Source organism: Grus americana, chromosome 1 (assembly GCF_028858705.1).
Source record: "Grus americana isolate bGruAme1 chromosome 1, bGruAme1.mat, whole genome shotgun sequence".
NCBI classification, from domain to species: Eukaryota; Metazoa; Chordata; class Aves; order Gruiformes; family Gruidae; genus Grus; species Grus americana.
Window position 1 is genome coordinate 105869392 of NC_072852.1, and position 24616 is coordinate 105894007.

General features: G+C 37.4%; 1 protein-coding gene across 8 annotated transcripts in view; it reads left to right on the forward strand.

The window, feature by feature from the left end:
• Positions 1–24616, forward strand: part of GBE1 (1,4-alpha-glucan branching enzyme 1) — a 173573-nt gene that overhangs the window by 14325 nt on the left and 134632 nt on the right. For 3 of the 8 annotated variants that reach the window (XM_054806013.1, XM_054805983.1, XM_054805996.1), the window contains exons 2-4: positions 7583–7689; positions 20882–20976; positions 24067–24236. The exons of 1 other annotated variant lie outside the window; for it this stretch is intronic. In XM_054806013.1, the coding sequence (XP_054661988.1) occupies positions 7654–7689; positions 20882–20976; positions 24067–24236 (301 nt within the window). In that variant the 5' untranslated portion in view covers positions 7583–7653. Of the gene's footprint in view, positions 1–7582; positions 7690–12797; positions 13020–14544; positions 14650–20881; positions 20977–24066; positions 24237–24616 lie in introns of those variants that run through there. 4 more of the 8 variants (XM_054806004.1, XM_054806020.1, XM_054806038.1 and 1 more) reach the window with 4 other exon arrangements.

A 24616-nucleotide genomic window follows, 5' to 3' on the forward strand; every position in this document is an offset into this window, starting at 1 on the left:
CCTTTGAATTGCAGAACCAGAAGTAAGGCATCACCTTCGCTGATATCATAAATGATGTATTGTCATCAAAGTAGGTATTGGACTGAGCTTTCAGCAACAGTCATGGTTGACTTTGGCTTCCAACTTAAAATGGAGGTAGCTGTAAGTGCAATTATGTCCATTAAGTGACATTGTAGAACACTTTGGCCATAATGACTCTTGACAGAAACATCTCCCAGGCCCTACGGAGGTGGGAAATGCCAAGTCTGTCAAGATCTGATTCTTTTCCAGATATCCCTCTGAACAGCTTGCTTGTTTGTCCTTACGTAGCAGGGATCAGCATAGTTTGCTGCAAATCCAGTACCTGTCAGTTAATGCTGTTCAATTTTAACAGTGTTTTCCCAAAAATACTTCATCAGTTCTGGGGTGTAGGTTGGATAATCATCATTGGCAGGGAACCCAAAAAACAGAGGTATTGAAATAGAAAGTCCAAAGAAAGTAGAAAATGTCCACAGAAAGACATTGCCAGTATAGCATACAATATCGGAGGAGTCATTGTGCAGTGAATACAGTTTATAGGTGCAAGAGCATGCTGTCGATAATACAAATTGTTGCTGGTGCCTACTTCAACCCAGACAAAACTTCTAGTGATTAATTCCTTGGTCTAATGACATCTGCACTAAGGACTTTTCCAGCAAAAAGGATGTTGCTCACCAATGGTATTTTCTAATGCATTAACAAGCACTTCTAATGTAAACCTGGTTTTAGAACAATAGTCTTCACCTTTTGAAAGGTCAGAGACAGCTTCTAGTGCACTTGCATGAGTCCTTTAGATGTTACTGTGACTGACAAGTACAAATTTTGACACCACACTTGTGCAACTTGTGGACTATATGAAGAGGAGACAGATTGAATTTCAGGTATTTGGCTCTACTGGTTACTGTGGGTCATTGATTACAAAGGCTGCTCTTGGTATTGTTGACTCTTGTCAGCAACATATGCATGTAGTTGGCTGTTCAATTGTAAAAATACCACTGAGATGTTTTCACAGATAAGTTTTCTTTAAATGCTTGATGAGGTTTGTCTAATACAAGCAACAACATTTAGCCCATGCTAAGGAAAGCAATTGGAAAGTTGTAAACTGGTGATTTTTGTATCTTTTTGACATTTTCCAAAAAAGTTTTCAGACATCTGAGTGTTTTTATTTTAAACTGGAAAGGGTTTTTTGTGGAGGTATAGGGTGTTGTGTGGTTTTAATATCTGTCTGTAGTGGATTAGCTTCCTGAATCTGTTTTGCTGAAGTTTTTGATTCTCAAATGTCAATGCAAAGAAAGTGTTCAATCCCCTGCAGCTTGTAAATGACTTTACTGGCTTTCTAAAGCTTTGTGCAGAATAGGCTGACCAAGACTGAGATTTTGTGCACAGCTCTATTGGAGAAGATAGGAGGGAAGTGAAAAACAGTTAGTCAAGAGTGCTCTGGGTCTCACTGTGCTTCATCAAGCTGGTATTTCTGCAGTGGTTTGCTTTCCCCTACAGAAGAGAAGAGGTATTGTAGAAACCTCAAAATTCAGTGGCTATGAGCTTTTGTCTGATCATCTAAAAATCTAATGGCCTGTAAGATGTAGACAGGCATCCAGAAAACAGTAGAGATGGTACTAGTGTTGTACGTGTGTTTTGGCAATGAAGGCATCGTTTGTTAGGTTAGAAGCTTTGGCTTAAGACTTTCTTTTCTCCTGCTATTTCTATTGATATTCCTTCATCTACTGATCTACTTGTAAATTAGGAAAGAAACTATAAGGAAAATCGAAGTGAAGAGAAAATTGTAGTCTTGACAGATGTGCACGGGAAGGGTCCCTTTGTGATATAAACTGGGAAGTATAACTGGGGGATGTGTAGTTGCTTCTGTTCATGCAGTATGAGACACTATAGGCTTTGGGGTGGGGAAAATAAAATGAAGCTTTGAGGGCTTAAATAACTATAAATAAGTATCTAACTAAGCTGCTTACTAACTGTTTGCCAGACTGTGCAAGGTGTGCCTTTTTCACCTTCCCCAGCCACATTTAAAGAACTTGCTACTTGGTGAGAAAGTTGTGTGCTGTTATAGTATTTCTTGATGTGTGCGTGCTTTGTGCTATATAAGCATAATGTTTTTTGTTGGCTTTACTTCAGGTATCAAGATCATGAAATTGAATTTGGGACTTTGTAAAAGTTAGGTCTTGCCTAATACAGGTACATATATGACCTTATTTGAATGACAGATATTTGTTAAACAATCTTAAAATTGTATATGTCCCTGGCAAACAAGCTGGTCTGTTGCAGTGTAGGATGTCAGATTAAGTCTAATGTTTCAAAACTTACTGACTTGGAAGCCTGAATAGATGGTAACCTGTGGAGGGTAGAATGTTAGGATACTGTTGCATGTACTACCATAAAATTCTAATATACTTTGCTTCCTCTACCTTTTATAATACAGCCAAAGCAAATTTTCAGAAACCAGTGTTCTTTAATACACACAGAGTGCCTATTGTAATATAAATATGAATTTCTGTCTTGTCAAATAATTTTATTTTGCAACTTATAAAAAAACTTTATTGCATCAACAGTGAAATTAAAATGAAAAAGGCTGGGTGAGGTGAGACCCAAGGCAAACTTGGGAGCAGAGGGAAAGGGAAATAGGGAATGAAGATTTGCAGACCACTTCTAGAGGTGGTAACAAAACCTTGGGTTACATATCTCTTTCTGAAAGCATCAGACTTTGCTGTGTTTTGTTTTCCAGCTATGAAGAGGAAGTCTGGTGTGGGGGTTGTTTGTGGTTAGGTTTTTTAAATAATAGAGTGGTTATAAGATGACTGGAAGAAACAGCTTGTAATTGCACCTTGTAGTATTACTTTTCATGATAGTTATTGCAGTGACATGGTAATTGCAGATCACACAAAATCTCAGTAACTTTCGTAGTGGAGTATTGCTTCTGCTTGGCTCATTCCTTTGTGCTCTGCTGTGATAGCTGATGTGAAGAGCTGGTCAAATGCGAGGAGCTTAGATAACTGCATCATTGCATTGTGTGTATGAGTAAGATGACTATCAACCTTCAGGTAGAATAATGGTGTATTTCAGTGTGACTCTTCACTAATTCTTACTGTACTGATATCCTGTCTAGATGTCACTGAAATGTTTATTAGTAGGTGGAATCATGTAACTGCTTTTTGTTAAATTCCTGGAAATACAGGTAACTGTCAAATCTTAAAAGAATAGTTTCTGCACTATTCATGATGCAATTTGTCTTGGATACAATCATGTCAGTATTCCAGTGAATGCCATATATTATGGGAAATGTTTATACCTTACCAAAACCCAGCCAAACAAAAAAACATGTCATGATAAATTTCTGACAATACAAAATGCCCATGATTATTGCAAAGTAATCTTGATTTAACCAAATACTATGAAAGGGTAAAATACACAAACATTTTGTGTATTTTCAGATTAGACAGGTATCCTGTGTTGCATCTTCTGTTTGCTATTTACAGTAATTACTTCGTTTGTGCTTTTGCCTGTCACAGAACCCTTTTTCGTCTTCCTTGTAAGTATTTGTTGTGTACCTCTTACACAGGGAGCAATCGGTAGTATGTATTGTGGGTGTGCAAGCCAGCACTTCATAGTCTTTGGGGATTTGGGGATTCCAAGGCTGATAATAAATCTTTCTTTTGCAAAGTGCAGCACTTCGTTAGCTTACAAGGTACTGGGAGGAAATTCCCTCCAGACTATTACTTACAAAGAAAGACAAAAAAGATTTTAGAAAGGTGGAAATCATAATCAAAGACCTACATACTTTCTAGTAATCTAGAACTGATTTTCTTTTTGCATGGGGTACCTGTAATGTCTACGGTGTGTCTGGATTGTATCTTAAAGTAAACTTTCAGGAAGGGGGGAAGTATTTCTGAAGCAAAAGGTATCATAACAATTGCTGATTGTGCATCATTGTTATAACTCTTAATATTTCAGTATTATTAAAATATGTTAATCAGAACATGATGTATACTACTGAAACTTAGGAGTTTTCATGCGGGCTGTCAGGGGTGAGGGAGTAGAGGATGCTGTCAGTTTGTATGGAGCTAGTGAGATGGGACCACACAGCTCAAAAATAATGGAGATTACAAATACAAGCCAAAATTTTAAGTGATCGTATAATTTGGCAGCATTTGTTCTTCAGTCTTCAAAATTTTTAATGAAATGAAATTTGGCTATTCAACTGTGTCCAAGATATGCTATTCATGGATTTGATCTGGGCCACTGTTTGTGTGCATATGTTTTGTGTGACTTTTTTTTGGAATGGATATTTTTTCTCTGAACTGTCCAAGCAGTGAGGATTTTCTGGACACTTGCAATCAGAAAACTTTGAAGTTTACTGAATGATCTTCAGAATAGCTATGCTGGGTCTGAGTTAAATTTACGACTAGCTTTATTTTTGTTTCTGGGAGAACAAACAAAAAAGGAAATTAATAATTAACTTAAGCTGGGATAGTTTATGTTGCTTTAACAACTTCATCCTCCCCAAAAAAAAGCCAACCCCCAAAAAACACTGACAACTAGTTGCTACTCAGAATTTATTCTTAAAGCAAATATGGAGGGTGTGTGATGCTGAAATTTTAATCTAGAAAGAGCTAGTTGACCAGTGATGGGGCAGGATTCAGTTTTAAAATGTAGGCCTTAAATGCTGTTTGGTTTAGGAAGAAGTTACCAAATGTCACGTTCACTGCCACTCATGTTATAGGCATCTGTCTCTGCCAAGATAGTTATTTTGAAACTGCTTACCTGTTTGCCTGATAACTTAATATGTAAATAATGAGTTAAAGAACAGCTTTTCCCTTCATGCTACCTTAAACTTTTAGCAGAATGGATTTCATTTATTTTTCATGACTCTTTTTTTCCCTCTGTGTCTTGGCTATGTGTGAGCTATTTGAAATGTTAGATGCATAAAATTGTATCATGGACACTCGTGCTTGTTTTGAGAACTATATGGGCGAAAAGTAGCCCTGTTGCTTGGGGAGCTAAAAGCCTGGGAGGGGGACGGTCTTGCCAAAAGGGAAGGCTGCGGGCAAAGAGCAGGTCAGGTCCTGGCTACAGGCCCCTTCTATCGCTTGCCCTGGAGCTGGGAAGTGCCAGGAGCCTGCACTGCTAGAGGAGCCCCATGGGAAGGCTGGTGGGGAAGCCATCTCTGCTGACTAGGTCCAGAATGCTGGTCAAGGGTCTCAATAGAGCAGTGTCCTACAACGTATGGAAGCTGAAATCCGTATTAGCTGTGTTGGGGTGTAAATGCGAGTCCCCCAAAATTCAAGTGCTGCATAAGTGCAGTGCAGTTCTTGCAACTCGACAAAAGAGGGATGAATTAGTAGTTTGAGCTCTTCAGTGTTGTCCAGATCAGTTTTTGTTCGTGTTGTCCATGACATACTGATGTGCCTTCAAAATTTTTTTAGTGTGGATTTTTCTCAGTAAGCAATCTAAAAGTTTATATTTAATTAGGAATGATTGATAATCTTAAGTTTCTCTCAAGTCATCTGGCAAGTTGAAAATTTGTTTTAATCAGCTGCATGTATGATGAGTGGGGGGGGAGGGGGGAAGAATGTATGTTCAGTTTAGACCCAAGACTTGCTTATTGTTCTTATCACACTTACATGATACAGCACCTGTAACGCATGTGCTGGTAACCTCGAATGAGCTTCTCTTGCTCCTGTGATTCCATGTGAGACATGAAACTTAACTGCACCAGCTGTGTGAAACTCTGGGTTTGGGAAAGAGGCCATGGTTCTGGCCTGCATTTACATGTCTGACCCGTACTGAAGGACTGGTGGTGAGAAGGGCCTTTCCACAAGAGTCTCTTATCTCTCTGGTCTGTTGCTGAATGCTTTTTGTCATGACCAAATGCAAGTGTTGTGTAACGTAATTCATTGGGATGCCACACTGGGGCTTTCTGAACAAAGGTATCTAAACTTTGTCAAATGCTGCACCCACTGATGGTCCATGGCTTAGCTTTTAAAAGAAATAGAATAGTTCATTTAGCGTGCATGTTCCTAAAGGAGCAAAATGCTCAGCACAGAAAAGTGCAAGAATAATTAAGATTATTATAAGGAAGAATCCAGGCTTCCTTCAAGAGATCTTAAAATGAGGGAGATACACGCTTAAAGCCTGTTTTGTAAGAGACTAATGTGTGAACATTAAACCAATTCTACCCATGACGCTGCAGTGAGGCAGACTGGTTCCCTCCCTGGTGATGTAGAGGTCTGCTGATTTGACTTAATAGAGGTTTGCAAAGACAGACAGACATGTTAAACAGCTAGTAACGGGTAGCTTTTCAAAAGCCACAAAGAACATTATGGCTGTCTTGAAAATTTAGGATTAATTTCTTTTATATCCTGGAGACCAGTGTCCTTTGCAAAGGACTCTTCCCCCCATTGATTTATTAAGGATTTTCAAGTTCAGCCTTGTAGAATTAGGGCTGATGCACTTGATTTAAAGTTACCAAAAGCTGACTGAAATGTAGGGTAAAGGACCTAGGTTTTATAAAACTCAAATATTGACACAATTTTACCTCAAGAATCTCATTACTGGCATAAATGAGAGGCTGGCGGTAGTAGTTACAGGGGAATTGCCAGTCGGTAGCAGGAAGGTACATAAGGTATCATGTGGTGGCTTCACGCTCCTGCTAGTATTGGTGGGATAGAAAATGAGGTCACTTTCCTGTAGAGATTAAACACTGTTGAACAGCAGTTCTGTGCTTCAGTTATGAAGAAAACATAGTAGCATTACCTTTCCTGAAGGTTGGTGCTCTCTGTTGCAGAACACTCAAGGATATGGATGGTCTCTTGTTAGAATCAGTTATCCAGGAAGAAAGACTCAAAAATCGCACCAGTAATATTTGGTTAAAAGAAAAAGAAAAATGTTTGGTTAAAAGAAAAAATCTTTAATATTGGATAACATCCAGTATGAATACAATCTTGCATCCATAATCCCTCAGTGTTTTATACTCTGACAAATTCCAGGGTTTTCAGCACAAATATTAAATTGGTTTACATTTCCAGAATGCTTTGAAACAATGTGTATACACAAACATCTCTGTATAGTGTGTACTATGCAATTATATAACTTGTATATAAGGAATTAAAATAGAAATAACTTCATAAGTATATTAATTCCATGTGAGTAGGTGGTTACCATAATTGTAACATTTCACAGGTAATATTGATGTAAAAGTTCACCTTACACTTGTAACTACTTTAATTGATTTTAAATTACACAGCAAAAACTTATATGCTAGTAAGATATTTGAGGCAAAATTGACTGACAATGATAGCAAAGCTTCTTTAAAGGTAGCAACTGGACTGTTTTGTACATTTTTATTTTAGCACTGTGGAATTCGTTTTGTCTGTGTGCATAGATACATGTACAAAGAAAATTAATGCAAGCTTAGGGGAGGTGTATGTGATTGCCAGTAATCTAAGATATATTAGAGTACTTTGGCATTTGCAGTGCTTGTAGTATTTCTATCATTGTCTGCATTGTTGGTGGTTTTTTATATCTTGACATGTTCTTTGTTTTTCTTAAGCAGAACTGGCTAGCTTCAGAAAGTGTAAAGTACTAAATATTCACAGAACAATTCTGGTTTGAGGGGACCCCTGAATGCTGTCTGTGTCCCAGCCTCCTGCTCAGAATCAGGTCAGTGTTGAATAGGGACTGGATTGTGCAAGTTTTTGTTCTCTTGGGCCTCAAACCTACAGGGAAGGGGATTCTGCACCCTCTGGGGCCCTGATCCTAAGGGAAATTTTCTACTTCTATTTAGTTGGCATCACCTCTGTCAATTTTTGCATATGTTTTACACTAAAATCTTTCATTTTATACCAATTCAGATGATAATTGAAAAATACTTTTAAGTGGCAGTGCTCAAACTATGCGTATTGGGAGGGAAAGAATAGAAGATTACAGCTATAGATGCTAATGTACATGTAGCCTTGTAGAAGCTGAACATGAGTTCAGGCTCTCCAAGAGAAGAAAAGGCTTAAGTATGGAATTTTTGGTGGGTTATATACAGTTTACAAATTAAGTATTTATGGAATAACAAGTACTCAGGCTGCTCTGATGTAGTGAATGCATTGTGATGAAAAAATACACACATTAATTCTTTGTTTACCTAACAATATTTTTCTTCCGTGATGCCTCAGAAGTCTTTACCAGCTTTATTCTTGATGCATAGCTCATAAATGAAGAAGCTAATTTCCTGACAAACTGAATAACTAAAGTTGTTGGCTCATGGCTTTCCTCCTTCATTATTCCCTTGTGCTGGTGTGCATCAAGTTGACCTCAAATAAGGAGGCTATGCTGACTGAAACTCTGGGACTAACCTGTTGTCCTGTTTGGCTTCAGTTTGTAGGTTTTACTTTGGCAGCTCTCCAGGCTGAGAATTGGAGCTACTAGTGTTTTTCTAGGCTTAGTTCCAATAAGATATGACTTTTATGTTCTGTTGTATGTGTTTCAGGTGAGAGAAGGGAGAATGAAGGAATGTTTTGTGTGTATACACCTAATGTAAACACCCAGTTTTGTAGATAATCATATACATATTTATATTTTTAGTCAAGTGTAGTGCACTGCTTTTTCTATTTTGTACTTTGAAGTGTCAGCAGTGTAAGCTGTCCAAATTCCTGTATAAGAGGAAAAAACATACTAAATGGTCATAGGAATGTCATAGTGGGGGTAGAAAATTACTGAAAAGGGAAATCCTATCTAGCATATAGTCCATTACTATATTGCTCAGCCTTTTTGCTGTTTAAGTTTATCCATATGAAGTAAGTGAAAGCTTAGTAATATTAACTTTCTATACAAAAGGTTCTGCGTAAATAAAGCTTATATCAAAATTTGATATGAAAGTCTTCTCTAACTTATATGCATCTTCTAAAACAACTACTAGAGACTTAGGCAGACAAGATGAATCTGAAATTGTAAAAACGGAGAGGTTTTCTCCACCCAGTAGACAGCTTGTTCATCTTGTATTTCTTAACTCCTAGTATTAGACAAATGTTAATATTCCATGATCTCTGAAGCTTTGACAGTAGTACTTTCTAAGAGTAGGACTATGGTTGCACTTGGGTATGCCGCATATCAGAATGACTAACCCTGGCAATACCAGGCTAAGTTTGTGGGTTTTTTCCTTCCTCCTTCTCCCCCACCCTCTGAATTGTCGCAAGTGGCTTTCTGTGTGTCCCAAGTTACTTCATCACTTCAGATCCTTAAAATTCTGATGTAAACTTCATTGTCTTGCTGAGTCTTGAGTCATTTATAGTAGGTGATATGAGTCTTGCATAGTAATGCAGTATTAATTATTACTCTCCTCTCGTTTACAATTTCCTTTAGTCATATCAATTCAAAACTTGATTCATAAGCTTTTTAATGTTGTGACAGGCAAGTTGCATTTTAGACAAGAGACTAACGTGCTTGCAGGCTGCAAAGTGATGGTGACTTCTATGATTATCAGGCTGTCCCTGCAAACATCAAATACAGCCACAATCCTGTCAGAAGGTAGGTGTATTGGAAGCTATGTCACATGTACTTATGAGCTTAAATCATGTGAAAAAATAGTATGTGGTTGGGATGAATCCAACAACTGCTGAGTAGCGTTCTTTCTGCAGTTAAGTGCTTAACAAATTTTTGGCATGCAGCAATTCATGTAGTTTTACTCAGATTAAAGATAGTGTCAAGGAGCTTAATGTTTCAGAAGAGTAGGTGGACTGTCTAAAATCTGAACTCTTCTCTTTTCTAAAGAGGCTTGAATATTCAGTACAATAACTTTGAGAATTTGTTTATACTTCTCTTTTTTTAGATGATGGTACAAATTAGTTAATGACTAGTATTTCTGATCTTTGTACTCATTCTTTCTGAAGTCTGGAAAAAGAGCAGCTTTTAGACTGCACCTTGAAAATGGTTGGCCATAAATAAAGTAAGCTGTTGTATACAACTATTCACAGCAGCAGTCAACAACAATACATGCTTTGTGCTTGCTCATCATCTGTGGGAATAGGCTTGATTGCTTGGGACTAGTTACAGACATTTCTTAAGTAGACATGTTGTAATTATACTTCTAGTATGTTGATACTAAATGATAAACACTTTGCATTGTGGACTATATAAATGTTTGAGTGCTTGACTTTCCTTGTTGGTCCTGTCTGCAGTGAAAGCAGTTAAGAATTAAATTTAGACAAGCTTGTGCTATGAAGCCAATGCAGTGCTTCTGCTAATGTGCCTGAAGCTGGTGCAATAATGTAGAAGGTAAAGTAGCTCAGTGGTGTTCCTACCCCCACCTCCAAATCCCTCCAGATCTTATTTTCCAGACACCGGAGGTAATGTTTTTTCTTTAAAACTATCTTCTAAAAGGGCTACTCTTCTTAATCAGTGTTACAGGCAACCCAGCTAGCAGACCAGGTGTGCTTGGTGAATAGAATGTGTGGTCTAAAAGAACAGCTCTGTACAGCTAATGGGCTTGACAGCCTCTTAAGATGGCTATCCATTTAAATCTGTTTAAAGTTTGACAAGGAAACAGCCCTGTAGTGATTTTTCGTTTGGTTATTAGGGATGAGAAGATTTTTATTTAACTTTCCAACTTAACTTTCAAATAGTAAACTGCTTGGATATACAAGCCATTGATCTGATCCATTCAATCAAGACTTTGTTTTTAATATCTGAAACGTATTTTAAAAGGAGATGAAGTAAGACTTACCCAAACTAACAATGAAGTTGTAGCTAGAACAGCTGCTCAGTTTCCTGTTAGGAAATTCAAATAGCAATTCTTACTACATAATGTGCCCACTAAAGTGGGTTGGGTTGCTAAGGTAGTGAGAAATATCTGGTGTTACTTGAAATAATCAGAAGTGACTTCTGACTTAAAAGCTTTTTCCTGTTTAGTAGACAAATAAAACTTTTGATTCTTAACTCTGGGTGTTTATTTAGAAAGATAAGTCTGTCTTAGCATTGTGTTGAGCTTCATTTATGCCAGTTAATGTTACTTGTAGCGTTACTAAGAATGTGGAAGTCAAACTGATGCAGCAGACTTGAAATCTAAATTTGAAAAGAAACATGGCTGCTTATGTTTACTGCTGTGGCAAGCTAATAAAAAACAACCACCCACAACATTCAAAATTGCTTTATTTAAAAAAACTAAAATTAAATTAAATAGTTACTGAAGTCTAGATTGTCTTGTCCTTGTACAGAGCTTTTACAACCCATAGGAGGTGTGTGGGCTGGTTCTCACAACACAAATTTCTTTTGAAATGGTGCTGACTGACACTTCCAGGTTACTGAATATGTTCAAGAGGTAATAACGGTTGCCCACCAAGTCATGTTATAAATTCATGTAAAAATACTCTGTGGTGTTTTTGCCCTGAAGCCTCTTGTGTAGCTACTGCTTTTAGTTTGTGTTTTGATTCCAACTTTGAGGTAGTGCTGTGGGAATCACTGACTCTTTCCCCTGGTAGACCTTGATATCTATTAATACAAAGATAGCCTGTTAGAAATAGTTGGCAGTGGAAATAAATGGGAAGTGATATGCTGTTGTTTAAGGCTTCATTAAAAGTAATTCTGATAAATCATTTGAGTGAGTTCCTTCTGGATGAAGGTGGCTTTTAAGCATAAGTTAATATGATGAGTAGAAACTGTTTTGGAAGGGCTATTAATAAATACATTCTACAAAAAGGAAAAAAACTTCCTTTTAATATTGGAGGGTGGGAAATCTACCCTACAGTTTCCAGTTAAACAGTACTGAATAACAAGAAGAATTTGTGTACTTAAAGGAAAAATGCATTAGTAAACCCGATAAATTAATTTTTGACTATATTGTGTCCCTATTACAAACAAATTAATAACGATATGGTTCCTGTAGCTTACCTGGGAATGTGATTAATGTTCAGTATTACATATTCTAGTGTGTTTTGGCAATATGAAAACCTGAATGTTTAACAAGAACATAATTTCAAATTAAAGTAATAAATCAGAGTTATTGAAGTAAGGCCTGCAGTATGCCACACTCCTCGATGGGCATTGAGAGTGCGGTATTTTGTCCCACATGCTTTTGGCACCAAAAGCCTCTTTATCAGCTACTGTCTTTCCAGTCACGCTTGTGTTCATGTCTTTGCTACATGCTCTGCTGATTACCTTGGAAAAGGGCAATGCTGTAACTGTTCAACTGACCTTTCAGTTTATTTTCTCTTGTGTAATATGAAACATGAACTAACACACTCTTAGTCTACTTATTTCTAGAAAAAGTCTCTTCTGCAGCTTTCTGCCCAAATATGATAAAGTTTCTCTATAGTTATGTTAATTCAAAAATAACTCCATCAAATTGCTTTGGGTATCATCACAACAGAAGCAAATTATTGTAGTTAAAGAGGTTTTTTAGTGTACAATTCATGCATAATTAAGACTACTTAGTAGAGGGATAGTGAGACAATGACTATTAAATGAAGAAATCTCATGCCTAAAGCATTTACCTGATAAATGTCCAGATGTGTAAAACAAATAAAGTATACTACTGGTAAATTTGTTGCCTTATATACAAAGTAAAAACATATAGAACTCCCATTATTTTGTAACTGCTGTCTCTATTTAAACAGGGAGGCTCTCTTGAGTGCTTTGGCAGATAAGGAATATACATAGCTGTGCTGTTCCAGGAAGCTGTAACAGCTTAATTTCATAACGGGTTTTTGGGGGAAGCTTTTTTAGGGGTGTGTCTTTTAGTTAAAGCTATATATCATCTCATCTCAAAAGAGGGTAAAGAGAAAATGGCTTTCTTGTAGCAAGTGTTAATACTTTATATATACACTTCTCTTTCTCCTCACTTGCTTGAATTGATGTCTCTAAGTAGTTTGCTAGGCTTCTGATGGAAAGAAATTGCCTCTTGCTCCTTCTAAACACCAGTAATTTGTTACACTTATCCTGTGAGGTGCATCCGTGTGTTTCTAATAAACTGAAGGGGATGATAGATGAACAAACATATGTGGATGCGGGTAAGAGAGCCTCTAAATATTGTGGGGAAGGGTGTTCTTAGAAGTGGGATTGGTTTAGATGAGTCAGTAGAGCAATTATTACTAAATTATTGCATTAAGTTTGCATTTGATAGATCTTGTAATCACTCCAGCATTTGGTTCCAAATTGAGCACTGTATGTTCGTTATGGAGCTGATGGCAAAAAAATTACAGCTGTCAAATACTGGTGAAGCCACTAAGTTATCCTAATGTTTAAAGCAGGGAAAAGGCTTGCTTCTAGTCCCCTGTATTGTGCAGAAAGCACAGTGCCAGAACTTAAGTTAGCAAATAATCTTCTTGCTAAAATACTACCGAAATGTATTTATCTTTATTAGACTTCATAGCTTATAGGTCCTTACATCTCTGTTAGAAATAGTAACTGCTGTTAGGATATGAAGAACAACTCTGTAGTTTCCCTTTATTTTCTGCTGATTTTTGTTTTGTTGTGCTCCTACATACTAGACTGTATGTTGTTGTTAGGGCTTGACTTGCATGTCACTGTGCTTTATTTTGAAAAAAGTTGATGCTGAATCACTTGTCCTGTGTGAATACCTTTCAACAGAGCAAGTGATTAGTCATTAATTATCCCCAAGCAAATATTTCTTAACTTAAGATCCTGCATTTAGTTTGAGATGAAAAGCTGCATTACTTCTCCATACTGAAATCACAGGACATCCAAAGAGTTCAGAGTTTACATCTGTTTGCTCACCAGGGAAAGTGCCCACAAATTGTAACTAACTACTGAAGTAAGGTGTTGTGGGTGCTATTGCATTTCTTTTTTTTTAAACTGCTGCTTCCGTTGCCAGTGTAGCTTCCAATATTACAGACCTATTCTAGTTGGAGAAAAGTCATAAGGACACTCAAATTAATACATTTGCTTGAAGGAGATTTTTGGATGTACCTAATGAAAAAGCTTCTATGTTCATTGGATTCATCAGTAAGAGATGCTGCTGAATCTCTTGCCCTCCCTCCCATCGTTTGGGTAAATTTTAAAGAAATCTCCTGAGGAGACTAGAAAAGCGCAGAGCAGACCTGTCCTTTCTGTTGGAAATGAAGAAATGAAAAGTTGCATGTTGGCATTCATCATCTGCAAAGTGGAGAAAAATGGAAAAGTTGCTTTTGAAATTTTTGCCTTTCTTGCTCACTCTTACAAGTTCTCTGCTGGGTGGTCTTTTTAGTAACTAGTAGTAAAGCACTTCTTTGGTAGGAATTGTAGCAGAAATGGTTTAACTGTGCAAGTTCCTTATTGGAACCTGTATCCCTAAACTATTTGGATAATAAATTTTGTTATAACTGAAAATAATATAATTGGGCAACCTGCAGCATCTTTAGTTTTCAGCTGCAAATGTGTGTTAAATTCTTTCTGAATTGAGAGAGAGGCAAAGTACTTGTGTAATGAATTATTTTAATAGAGCATTTAAAACCTCTGGGAAATTCAGATTTAACCATGCACAGACTTAAGGTCATGATTTCAGAAACATTTAACACCTTTGCTTTTAACCTGCAGAAAAGCAAATTGAAATGATCGTCTCTCTACATCTCTGCAAACATCAGCCCCTGGTATCCTGTACTTCCAGAGCATATCTCTCAGGATTATTCTAACACTTCAAAGGTTACATGTGTTCATGTGTTGCTTAATCTATTTAAACGTATATTAAAATTACCTGAATGTGACTTCTACTTTCTGCATAGAAAACTCCTGTCCATCATCTAAAGCTATAAAGTTGATATAAGTTAAAATACAGTGAATCTGCTGTTCTGAAAGTCATACCTATCTGAGATTTATTGTGCCTTTACTTACTGTTTTCCTTAATGTGATTACTTTGTGTAATACTCTGAATACTCAAAAAGTGAGTAAAAGGAGGTGGAGAAAAGAATGTAATAAAATCAAGGCTTCTGTTGTGATACACTTCCACTAGTGATAAATAAAGTTGAAGAAGCAGCTGCAAACAGGAATCTGCTTCTGCCGCATAATTCTAGTTCAACATGATCTGATGCATTTGATTTGTTGGACTGCAGAAATTTGCTTTAGGAAGAGCTTGATCCATCCTACTCCTGTCTTCCTTCAATCCATCCCCTTATAAGCACCTGAATGAGGACACTTTGAAGAAATAACTAACTACAGAGTAAAAGAGAAAATGAGAATCAGACTCTCTAATCTGAGCAGGGACTCTGTGCTGGCTCTAGTGTTGATGAGTGTTTGTAACTGCATCTTCAAAGTGATAGCAGCAATATTAGAAAAAGTAATTCATGAATGGCCCCATGCTCTTTATTTTGAAATACTCAGAGGTGGTGCACCTACATTTTCAACTTCTATTTTTGTATTTCCATTTCCTTTTTTCTTCTATGAAGTAGTAGGGGTCACAGCAGGAGTAGAAATGGGCATTATTAATGGTTATTGTTTCAAGAGTGTCTAGTTTCATATTCCCATGTGCTCCTTGTTTGACTACCTTGAAAGACATTAATTCTACTCTAGCTTTCCAGGAAAACCCCATGAGAATACAGCACAGCTCTTATCAGAGACCTTACAGCTGTGCTTCATGAGATGGCAACTACCACTTGTGATTTACACATGGTGGTTAAAGATACCTATTGCCTGCAGTGGACTGCAGTGCAGAGGTCAAAGAGCTAGTGAGCCTGCACCATGTGGCTCTGTATAGATGTATGGGAGGCAGGAAGGACTATTTTACAGGCAGGTTCTATGAAATGCCACAGCATGTTGTTTGTTGTATTTGACTAGTTACCCTGAGGGTTGTGGTGGACCACAGGGGAACCTGTTTTTATAACAGTTTTCTCAATGAATTTTACTACTGCAGATGAACACTTTTGACTGGATGCATAGTGGTAAGAGCTGCTTAAGTACAGAAGTTTGACCTAAGTGTTAATATCGCATCTTCAGATTCAGAGTTCCTATTCTTCCATAGCTATCAAGGTGTCTTACAGGAGCAGTTACTGTTTACATGTTCAACATAGGTGCTTAGATGATACCCATCTGGTGTGATTTAACCCCAGCTGGCAACTAAGCACCACCCAGCTGCTCACTCACTCCCCCTGATGGGATGGGGTAGAGAATCGGAAGAGTGACAGTGAGAAAACTTGTGGGTTGAGATAAAGACAGTTTAATAGGGAAAGCAGAAGCCACGCACACAAGCGAAGCAGAACAAGGGATTCCTTCACCGTTTCCCCTGGGCAGGCAGGGGTTCAGTCATCCCCAGGAAAGCAGGGCTTCATCATGCATAACAGTGACTTGGGAATACAAATGCCGTAACCCCAGAAGTCCTTACTCCTTCATCCTTCTTCCTTCTAGTTTATATGCTGAGTATGATGTCATATGGTATGGAATATGTTTGATCAGTTGGGGTCAGCTGACCTGGCTGTGTCATTTCTGTATTGGATCTGGCTGAGATGGAGTTAATTCTCCCCACAGCAGCCCTCACAGTGCTGTGTATCGGTAGCTACTAAGGTGTTGCTGGCCCACATCAAGGCTGTCCCTCTCCAACATTTCTTCCCCCTGCAGCAGTAGGTAGAGGGTGGGCAAGATCTTGGGAGGGGACACAGCCAGGACAGCTGACTGAAACTGACCAAAGAGATATTCCATACCATGTGATGTCTGCTCAGCAATAAGAAGCTGAGAGATAGGGGGAGGAATGGGGCTGGGGCATTTGTTGGTTTTTTTTAGTGTTTGTCTTGTGGAGTAACCAGTATGTGTACTGAAGCCCTGCTTCCCAGGAAGTGGCCAGACATTGCCTGCTGATGGGAAGTAGAGAATAATATTTTGCTTTTTTTGATTTGCTTCCGCGTGCAGCCTTTTGCTATGTTAAACTGCCTTTATCTTGACCCGTGAGTTTGGGGTTGTCTTTTCCATCTTAATTTTCTCCCCTCCCTGCCTTGCTGAGGAGGGGAGTGATAGAGCAGCTTGGTGGACACCTGGTGTCCAGCTGAGGTTAAACCACCACATGCTTCCCAACTTTTTGTGCTCCCCCAGCCATCCTGCTGGTGGGGTTGGTGTGAGGTGCAGCAACAGGCCTTGGCTCTGTGTAAGCACTGCTCAGTAATAGCAAAAACATCCCTGTGTTGTCAACACTGGTTCCAGCACAAATCCAAAACATAGCCCCATACTAGTAACTATGAAGAAAACTAACTCTATCCCAGCCAAAACCAGCACACTATTACTAGTAGTTGACATCAGCATTGCAAGATTTTTTTGGACATCATTCTCTAAAGAATGGCCTGATGGTGATATCAAAAGAACTGTAGCTCCTGAGCCTTTCTTGGTATATAATTCAAAACCAGCTGTTAATCCTTTCTCATGTTCCTACAGTAGACTATCAGTGCTAAAATTGGCATTATTCAATTCCTTATTTGCCAAATTTCAAAGTGTGGCTTTATTTGAATAATACATTATTGTAGGAAAAAAAAACCCTTTAAAATTTGTGACAGTTTATTCCTCATACTATAGAGAAGTAATCTGTAAATAGTATTATGTTGGTGAAAGTGTAATGCATCTATGCTGATTTGGATTTCTACTTTTTTTAACTGCTTTGATTGTCCACAGGGATCACAAGAAAGTGGATCTGTACCAAAACAGGGAATGTTTTGATGCTCTGTCCATATCAGTAGGTGAATGAGTTTCACACTGCCCAACTTTTTTCCCCACTGCTAGCCCCAGTCTTCCCACGCTGTCACAGTGAGCTTCATTCAACAACTCTGAAGACAGCATGCAATCACAGTATTGCTCCAGAGATAATGATGGTTTGCATTCCTGTTTACAAGATGTACAAATGCTTTAAAAATCAAAAACCCAAACTAAAAGTGCGTGGAGAAGTCAGTGGAGCCCTGAAACTGCAGGACTATTTCAGAGCAGTGTAATTTTAGAGCGGAGGATGATGGTATGTTAGCCCTCAAACAGAGCTGCTGGGGATGTTAGGAAGATCCTATGATTTTGGCAAAGCACAGTTTTCCAGTCGTAGTAAAATAAGTATGGAGGCACCCAAGGCAGACTTGAAAATGGAGTTCAAAAATCTCAGTAACATTATGAATAGCATTGCTCATGATATGTCAGTGATGATAAAGGACAGGATTTGATGGCCTCTTTGCTTTCCTATTCTCTGCTTTACTGTAATGCTGATACAGCTGCTTCTGTGGCAGGGAAGAGTAGAAGGTTGAAAATAAGAGGCAGCATTCCCCTAAGGCTTCAGGATTAAGCTGATAAAAAGGATAAGTGGTATGTCAAAATCTAAAACTGTTTTTCTTAAGGTTTGTTGTTTAAATGAGGAGGAAGGGGGAAAACCAAATCATTTTTTTCCCTTTCTGCTTTTGATCTTTTAGTCTTTCCAGCACACCCATTGGAAGAAATGTAAAGAAATGCAATAGACTTAAGTAGCTGAGAGCTTTATTTTCTTTGGATTGTAGCTTTATTTAACACTGATGTTACTGTAAATGTTTGTATTTATTGGAAAATGGGAGGATTTGGCTACAGAGTACCTTACTGGGCATTTTCTTTCATATCCTTTTCGCTTTGGTATCTGCAGAATTGGGCTTTCCATATGGACACCAGATACTATTATCAAACTCTCTCCTACTTGCTTTCATGTTTTGAATAAATTAGCATTAATACTGGGCCAATATTGTAGAAAAAATTACAACACAAAAGCAGGTGTGGACAAAAAGAATCTAAAAGATGAATAGCTACTAAAATCAGCATCATAAGCAGAAGAGGGACTAAAATGATTAATTTCAGTGTTGACAACACAGGTCTTAAAATAAGCTGATTGACTGTTCTATAAACTGCAGTAACTGCAACTTCTTATAAAGGTATGAGAATGGGCATAAAAATGTCCTGAAGCTTTGCAACCACCTTGGAATTCAGCACCAGACTGATTAAACAAGGGTATCTTGTATGCTGCTAAGGCCTTTTCGGTTGTATTAGTTTCTATTTAGATTATGGTGATGCCTGAGAAACTAAAGGTTATCTGGTTAAATCTAAAAGTTTAAAATATTAGAATACCTTTTTGTCAGTTTAGAAGATGGCTAGGAAGGAGTTAGTACCTCTGGTTGCTTAGAAGAATAAAGACTTGAAGGTCTTATGTAAGCCCTAATTCAGTGTTCTGACTTGCCATCAGACGACTTCAATTGTCTGCCAAAAGTCATACTTCACTAAGGCAGCAGTCGACTTCGGGGAGAAAGGGGAGGCTTAACTTCTTTTATTCTTATGCTCCATATTGAAGCTACTAATGTCAACATATGTCTGAGACTTTTAATGGGATCAATAGTTGAATGAAGTCAGTGATAGGAACTGCAGCATCAGGAGGGTTTTGTATGTCATGGTTACCAAATAAATAGAACATTATTTCTTTGGATAAGAACTGTATAGCTTTGCATTGAACTGAAAGATTTCAGGCCATCTTTTTTTCTGTATACTGTATACTTCTACTGTATAGGCTTTAGGTCTCTGGATATATGTAAAACAAAATATTTGAGGGTGTTTTAGTGATAAAGTATGAGGAATAGGTGCTTACCTGAAATGTAAACCCTTGAAGTGGTTACTGAGTTAATACTGTCTTTACTGCTTCACTATGAAGCTTACTTTATTGGCAAGATACTTGCTTTCTAGATAGCCATTATACTAATTCACGTTTGATGTTTTAATCCTGCTTCTCTATAGAAAGTCAGCCAATTTCTACACTTCTATTGTAAGGGTTTAAACAAAGCTGCATATAAAGCGTGGGATTTAAGTAATGCTGTGCTACAAATTATGAATATAACAATAGGAAGAGACTGTTGTGACCCTGTTTCAGGTGATGTTTACAGTTACCAGTATTTCACAGTGAAATAGTGGTAGAGGAGGGGGAAAAAATGCTGGTGTAAAAGTACTATTCTGTTACCAAATATCTTGTTTCAAGCTGTGTGTATGTATGCTTGGGGAAATGCCAAGACTGTGAAGTCTTTATTTCCAGTAAGTCTGAAGAAAACACCTGATTTTGTTATTTTAGTTTTAAAACCCATTGGTCTGTTAACAGAGTTGAGATGAATGGATATGGAACTTGAGTGGAAAAACTTGCTTTTTCGTAAGAACTCTAGGAGCGAGGAATGCACCAAAAGCATCCCCTCTGTTTTCCACACTTGTCAGGTGTGTTTTGTCATACCTGGCTGTAGAGACTTGATGTACACCTTTTTCCAGTTATTCCAGACGCTCTGTACCTGAAGTTCTGTGGATCCAGCTGTTGGTCTATTTAATTTTTTGTCCCGAAGGTAATGGTTGTACTTTTCAAGGCATGCCTGGGTAAAGTTTTGATCTTGTAATCCTCTTCAGTGTCAACTTTAATGCAGGGAAGTAGAAAAATCTTAAAAGACTTTGCAATCACTCATTAAGCTGTGAAGACTTGAAAAGTATGAAGGCATAAATCAGCCTTTTGTCCTGACTTGTAGCTCTGGATGATCTTGTTGACTCTATTCAATGTGTCCAAAATTTTACAAGATTCTCACCTTTGAAATGTGTCTGTGTGTCCAGAGTCTGTCATATGAGTATATATGTATAGCTGAACATAACTTTCAGTGTTAAGAATGGATCATGAAATGCAGTCTTGTCAATCTAATGTCTACATCTCCTTTTTTAACACTTGCATGCTATTATTGAGCAGTATAAAACTTTGGAATTGGTTGAGCAAAAAACTTTTTCCTGTCAATTTCTGTGTGTAATCCTGGAGTTTCAGTTTGAAAGAGAAAGATGTTTAACAAGCTTCAGTTATGTAGAAATGAAAGCCAAAATGTCTGTGAAATCAAAACCTTAAGTTTCTTAAATCTGGATCATGAGTGTGGACTTAACTGAATCCTTTCCCTTAAAGCTACAACAGGATACAGAACTGTGCTTCTGCTGTTTTACAAGACCTTCTATGACAGGTAACCTTGTTCTGTGTCCAGATGTGTTTAATCTCCTGAGGTGAGTTTTTAGAATAGTTCACAGCACAAGTAATTGATCCATTTCAGAAGCTAGTGGGTTTTTCATGAACTTTGATCAAACTACAATTCTATATTTGATAATATCAGGAGATGATTAAAAAAAATTAGAATGCTTTTTAGAATATAACTTAAAAACTATTATTGAAACAACTAGTGCTCTCCATAATTATCCTTTCTACAATAACGATGCAGCAGTAATACCTGAATTAACTTGCTCTATCACAAGCAGTGTGCTTGTGTACAAATCGTAGGACCATTTGTACTCTATGTACATGCTGCTGTATTACTTGTTCAAAATCAGTCCTGTATAAAAAGTTATTATTGTAATAATGTTTTTTACATCCCTGATCAGCAGCTGTTCTAATCTGCTTCCTTCCTTGACCCCTGTCCTCCAAAAGAAATTGTTCTTATTGAGCCTGTAATCTTGTTCACCACTGTTGCAAAGTAAGCAAAACCTAGGGTTTTTTACGTAATACACCTGATCGTTTCACGTATGAAGTGTTGTGGTCTCTTTGTTTGCCTGAACTTTGAATTTACTGAAAGACAAAGATGGAAACAGTGGATGTATTCTTTGTGGTTCTGTATTAAGAATCCAGAGCTTAGTGATTTTTCCTAAAGACATAAATTGTATAATTGCTTTCTGAAAGTCCATTTTCATCCCTCCGCACCCCATAAACACACTCTCAAATCCTGAATGTTTGCTGCTTATTTCTTTGGAATGAGATGAATGGGTTTGATTCCCCTTTGCTAGGGAGGACTCATCGAGAAGGAGCAGCAGGCAGTCAGCATGTGTGTGCCTCTAGGTTATATGAAGCTTGTCATAGCCCTTTTCTTTTCTGCACAGGGATATTGGTCTTTCTCTGACCTGCTGTTCTTCTCTGTTAGTAAATGTATCATCTCCTTCCTCTCCAGCTTTCAAAGATTTATATGACTGACTTTAGTTTAAAGATGAAGATTAGCACTTCTACTTCTTCCTGAATGTGGGAAGTACCACATCCAGCCAAAGGTGTTCTTAAAGCTGTGAAAATATATTCGTACCAAGTATGGGGCGGGGGAGGGAAGATTAATTTTAAGTAGATAATCTATTCCAAAACACCTTTTGTATTTTAAGTGTGTCAAATTCATTGCTTCTGTTGGAAGAACAATAGTTACCTATAGCATATACAAAAGGGTTCCTGCTTCAGTTGCAGTGGAACTAGTTAAAAATTATACATGTGACAGCAATATTGAAACAGCTTATGTATAGCTGAGAAATTGGAATTTGTGGATAGCACTGTGTTCTTATATAACTGATATATTTTAAAGGAAGGCTTAAAATTTTTTTAAAAACTTATACAAATCCAAATACTTCTTCCAAGGAGAACCTTTCAATAATGGAGTGATTTTTGCCTTTACAAAATGTTGTGTGTTGAACTTTTGAGGCTGTTTGTGACTTACTCTGTGTTTCTGTATTTAAACTTTTACTTATATAAATCTTTCTGTGATTGCAGTTTGTTAAAACTTAAGTCAGTCAACTGGGTTTGTGTATATATGTAACACACTTATACTTGGAAATATGACAAAATATTCTCCCTCAGGCACTATAAATGAAATTGATTATCAGAGAAGTAGTACTTAGTAATGCACTTCTGAGGACTCTACCCTTAAGCAAATTTTAAAGGAATGATGCAGGTGGATGGGCGAAAAGTTATAAATGTATTTGCTATAGTGTGTCCTCAGGCATTTTTCAGATTTTGCTGTCTTTACAGGTGAGCATCAGTCTTCATAAGAAAATCTTGCTGGGAGATTAACCTTCAAAGTAGTCACAGTAGTCTAAATTAATATAAGTAATGTTATTTTACCTTAACCAGTAAATAGACATTTTAATCCTCTACTTTGAACTAATTAAGGGCCAATTCTAAAATGAAACTTTAAAACTTACCAGAGCAGTGTCCTAAGTCTTGACACTGCAGACAGGCTATCTTTTTTTTCTTTTTGAACCAACAAGGTATCATCCCAAAGTGCTGTTTTGCTTCTTTACTGTTTATATTTTCTTTTTCAAAATACAGTAAGGGTAATGAGGCAGATAAGTTGTTCTTGCTGGGATTCTTAGTAGTTTTTATACATTTCGGAAGAGTCCTTTCCATTTTTGGAGAACATAAACACATTTCTAATTTACATTGGAGGTGTCTTATTTAAAACAAACAAAAAACCCGTACAGGTAGCATTAATAAAATTCTCTACTGAAGCTTTTAGCTGTGCTGCTTCCCATATCTCACATTTTAAGAGTCAAAGTTGACATTCTTATTTATATTGTGTACCTGATGATGTGTGTTTCTTGAATTGGTGGGAGCTTCTTGGAGAAAACATAGCAAAATATGTAGCAATATCCAAGCTGTTACTAGTAAATTTTTACATTAAAGGCTTAGGCCATTGCATGTCCTACCGGAGTAGGTAGGGTATGGACCAAATAATTACTTCCCTGAAGTGGTAATTTTGTTTTCCAAATCATTGCACTGTCAGGGGACTGCAAAGTCTTGCTGATGGTCTCTGTAGAGAAGTTGCCTAAGGAGCTGCTTTCTGCAAGTGCCAGACTAGTTTGTCCATACTTGCTGTATGCTGTAGTGCAAGTTTTTCGGTGTCCTGAAATTGTCTATTAAAATTGGCTGAGAGATGTAGCAGGCCTATACAATTCTCCCTAGGAGGCCTGTGTCTGGTATTAGTAAGATGGAAGGAAAAAAATGCTAGGCTGTTCAGAGTGTGAAGTTCTCCTGTTGTGTAGCAATACTATGATTTCTTGACTGCCAATCAGGAGTTGTAGTCTTAGATTTAAAGTGCAAACTGTTCCCATAAAGTAGAGAAAATACAGACAAATGTGAAGATTGCAACTTTGCACTGTGTAACAACCATGGAAAAATTGTATGGTTTGTATCTGATTTTTTCCTCTTTCTGTAGAGAACTGTAAATCTGATATTGTAGTCCTAAGACCTAGTGTGACAGTGTCTTGCTTAGTTTATGTTCTTACACTTGTTAATGTGAGAAAGGCACTTAATAAATTTTCTAAAATTTTTTAATCTATTTTCATTGAAAGGTATTCTCTGTTTTATAATCGCTTGAAGAACATTGAAGAAAATGAAGGAGGCCTTGATAAATTTTCAAAGAGTTACAAAACCTTCGGAGTTAACCAATTTGTGGATGGTGGAGTATATTGCAAAGAGTGGGCACCGGGAGCAGAAGCAGTGTTTCTCACAGGTGACTTCAGTAAGTATTTTAGGAACACTTCTTCTCTCCTGTACTGTCTTTTAGATCAATACCCTCTTCACTTAAAGACAATTTTGTAGCAATGGTGAAATTCTGATAGTAAAAAATGTGTCATGGCTTGCTGATGTAGTGGCATTTTGTAACTAACAACTAATAATCTTTTACTCTGCAATAGAAATTGTAATAGCCTAAGAACATAGGTGTTTTTATTGCAGCGTGTGTGTATTTTTTTTAAAATACTAATAAGGCAATGACTTGTCTAAAGGATCTGGCCTGATCACACTACGACTTTAGGATGAATGTGTCTAAACTACCTGAGGTGGTTCTTAAAGCTATACAGTTAGGCTTCTATAAAACTGTATGCAGAGAAGGAGAAATAA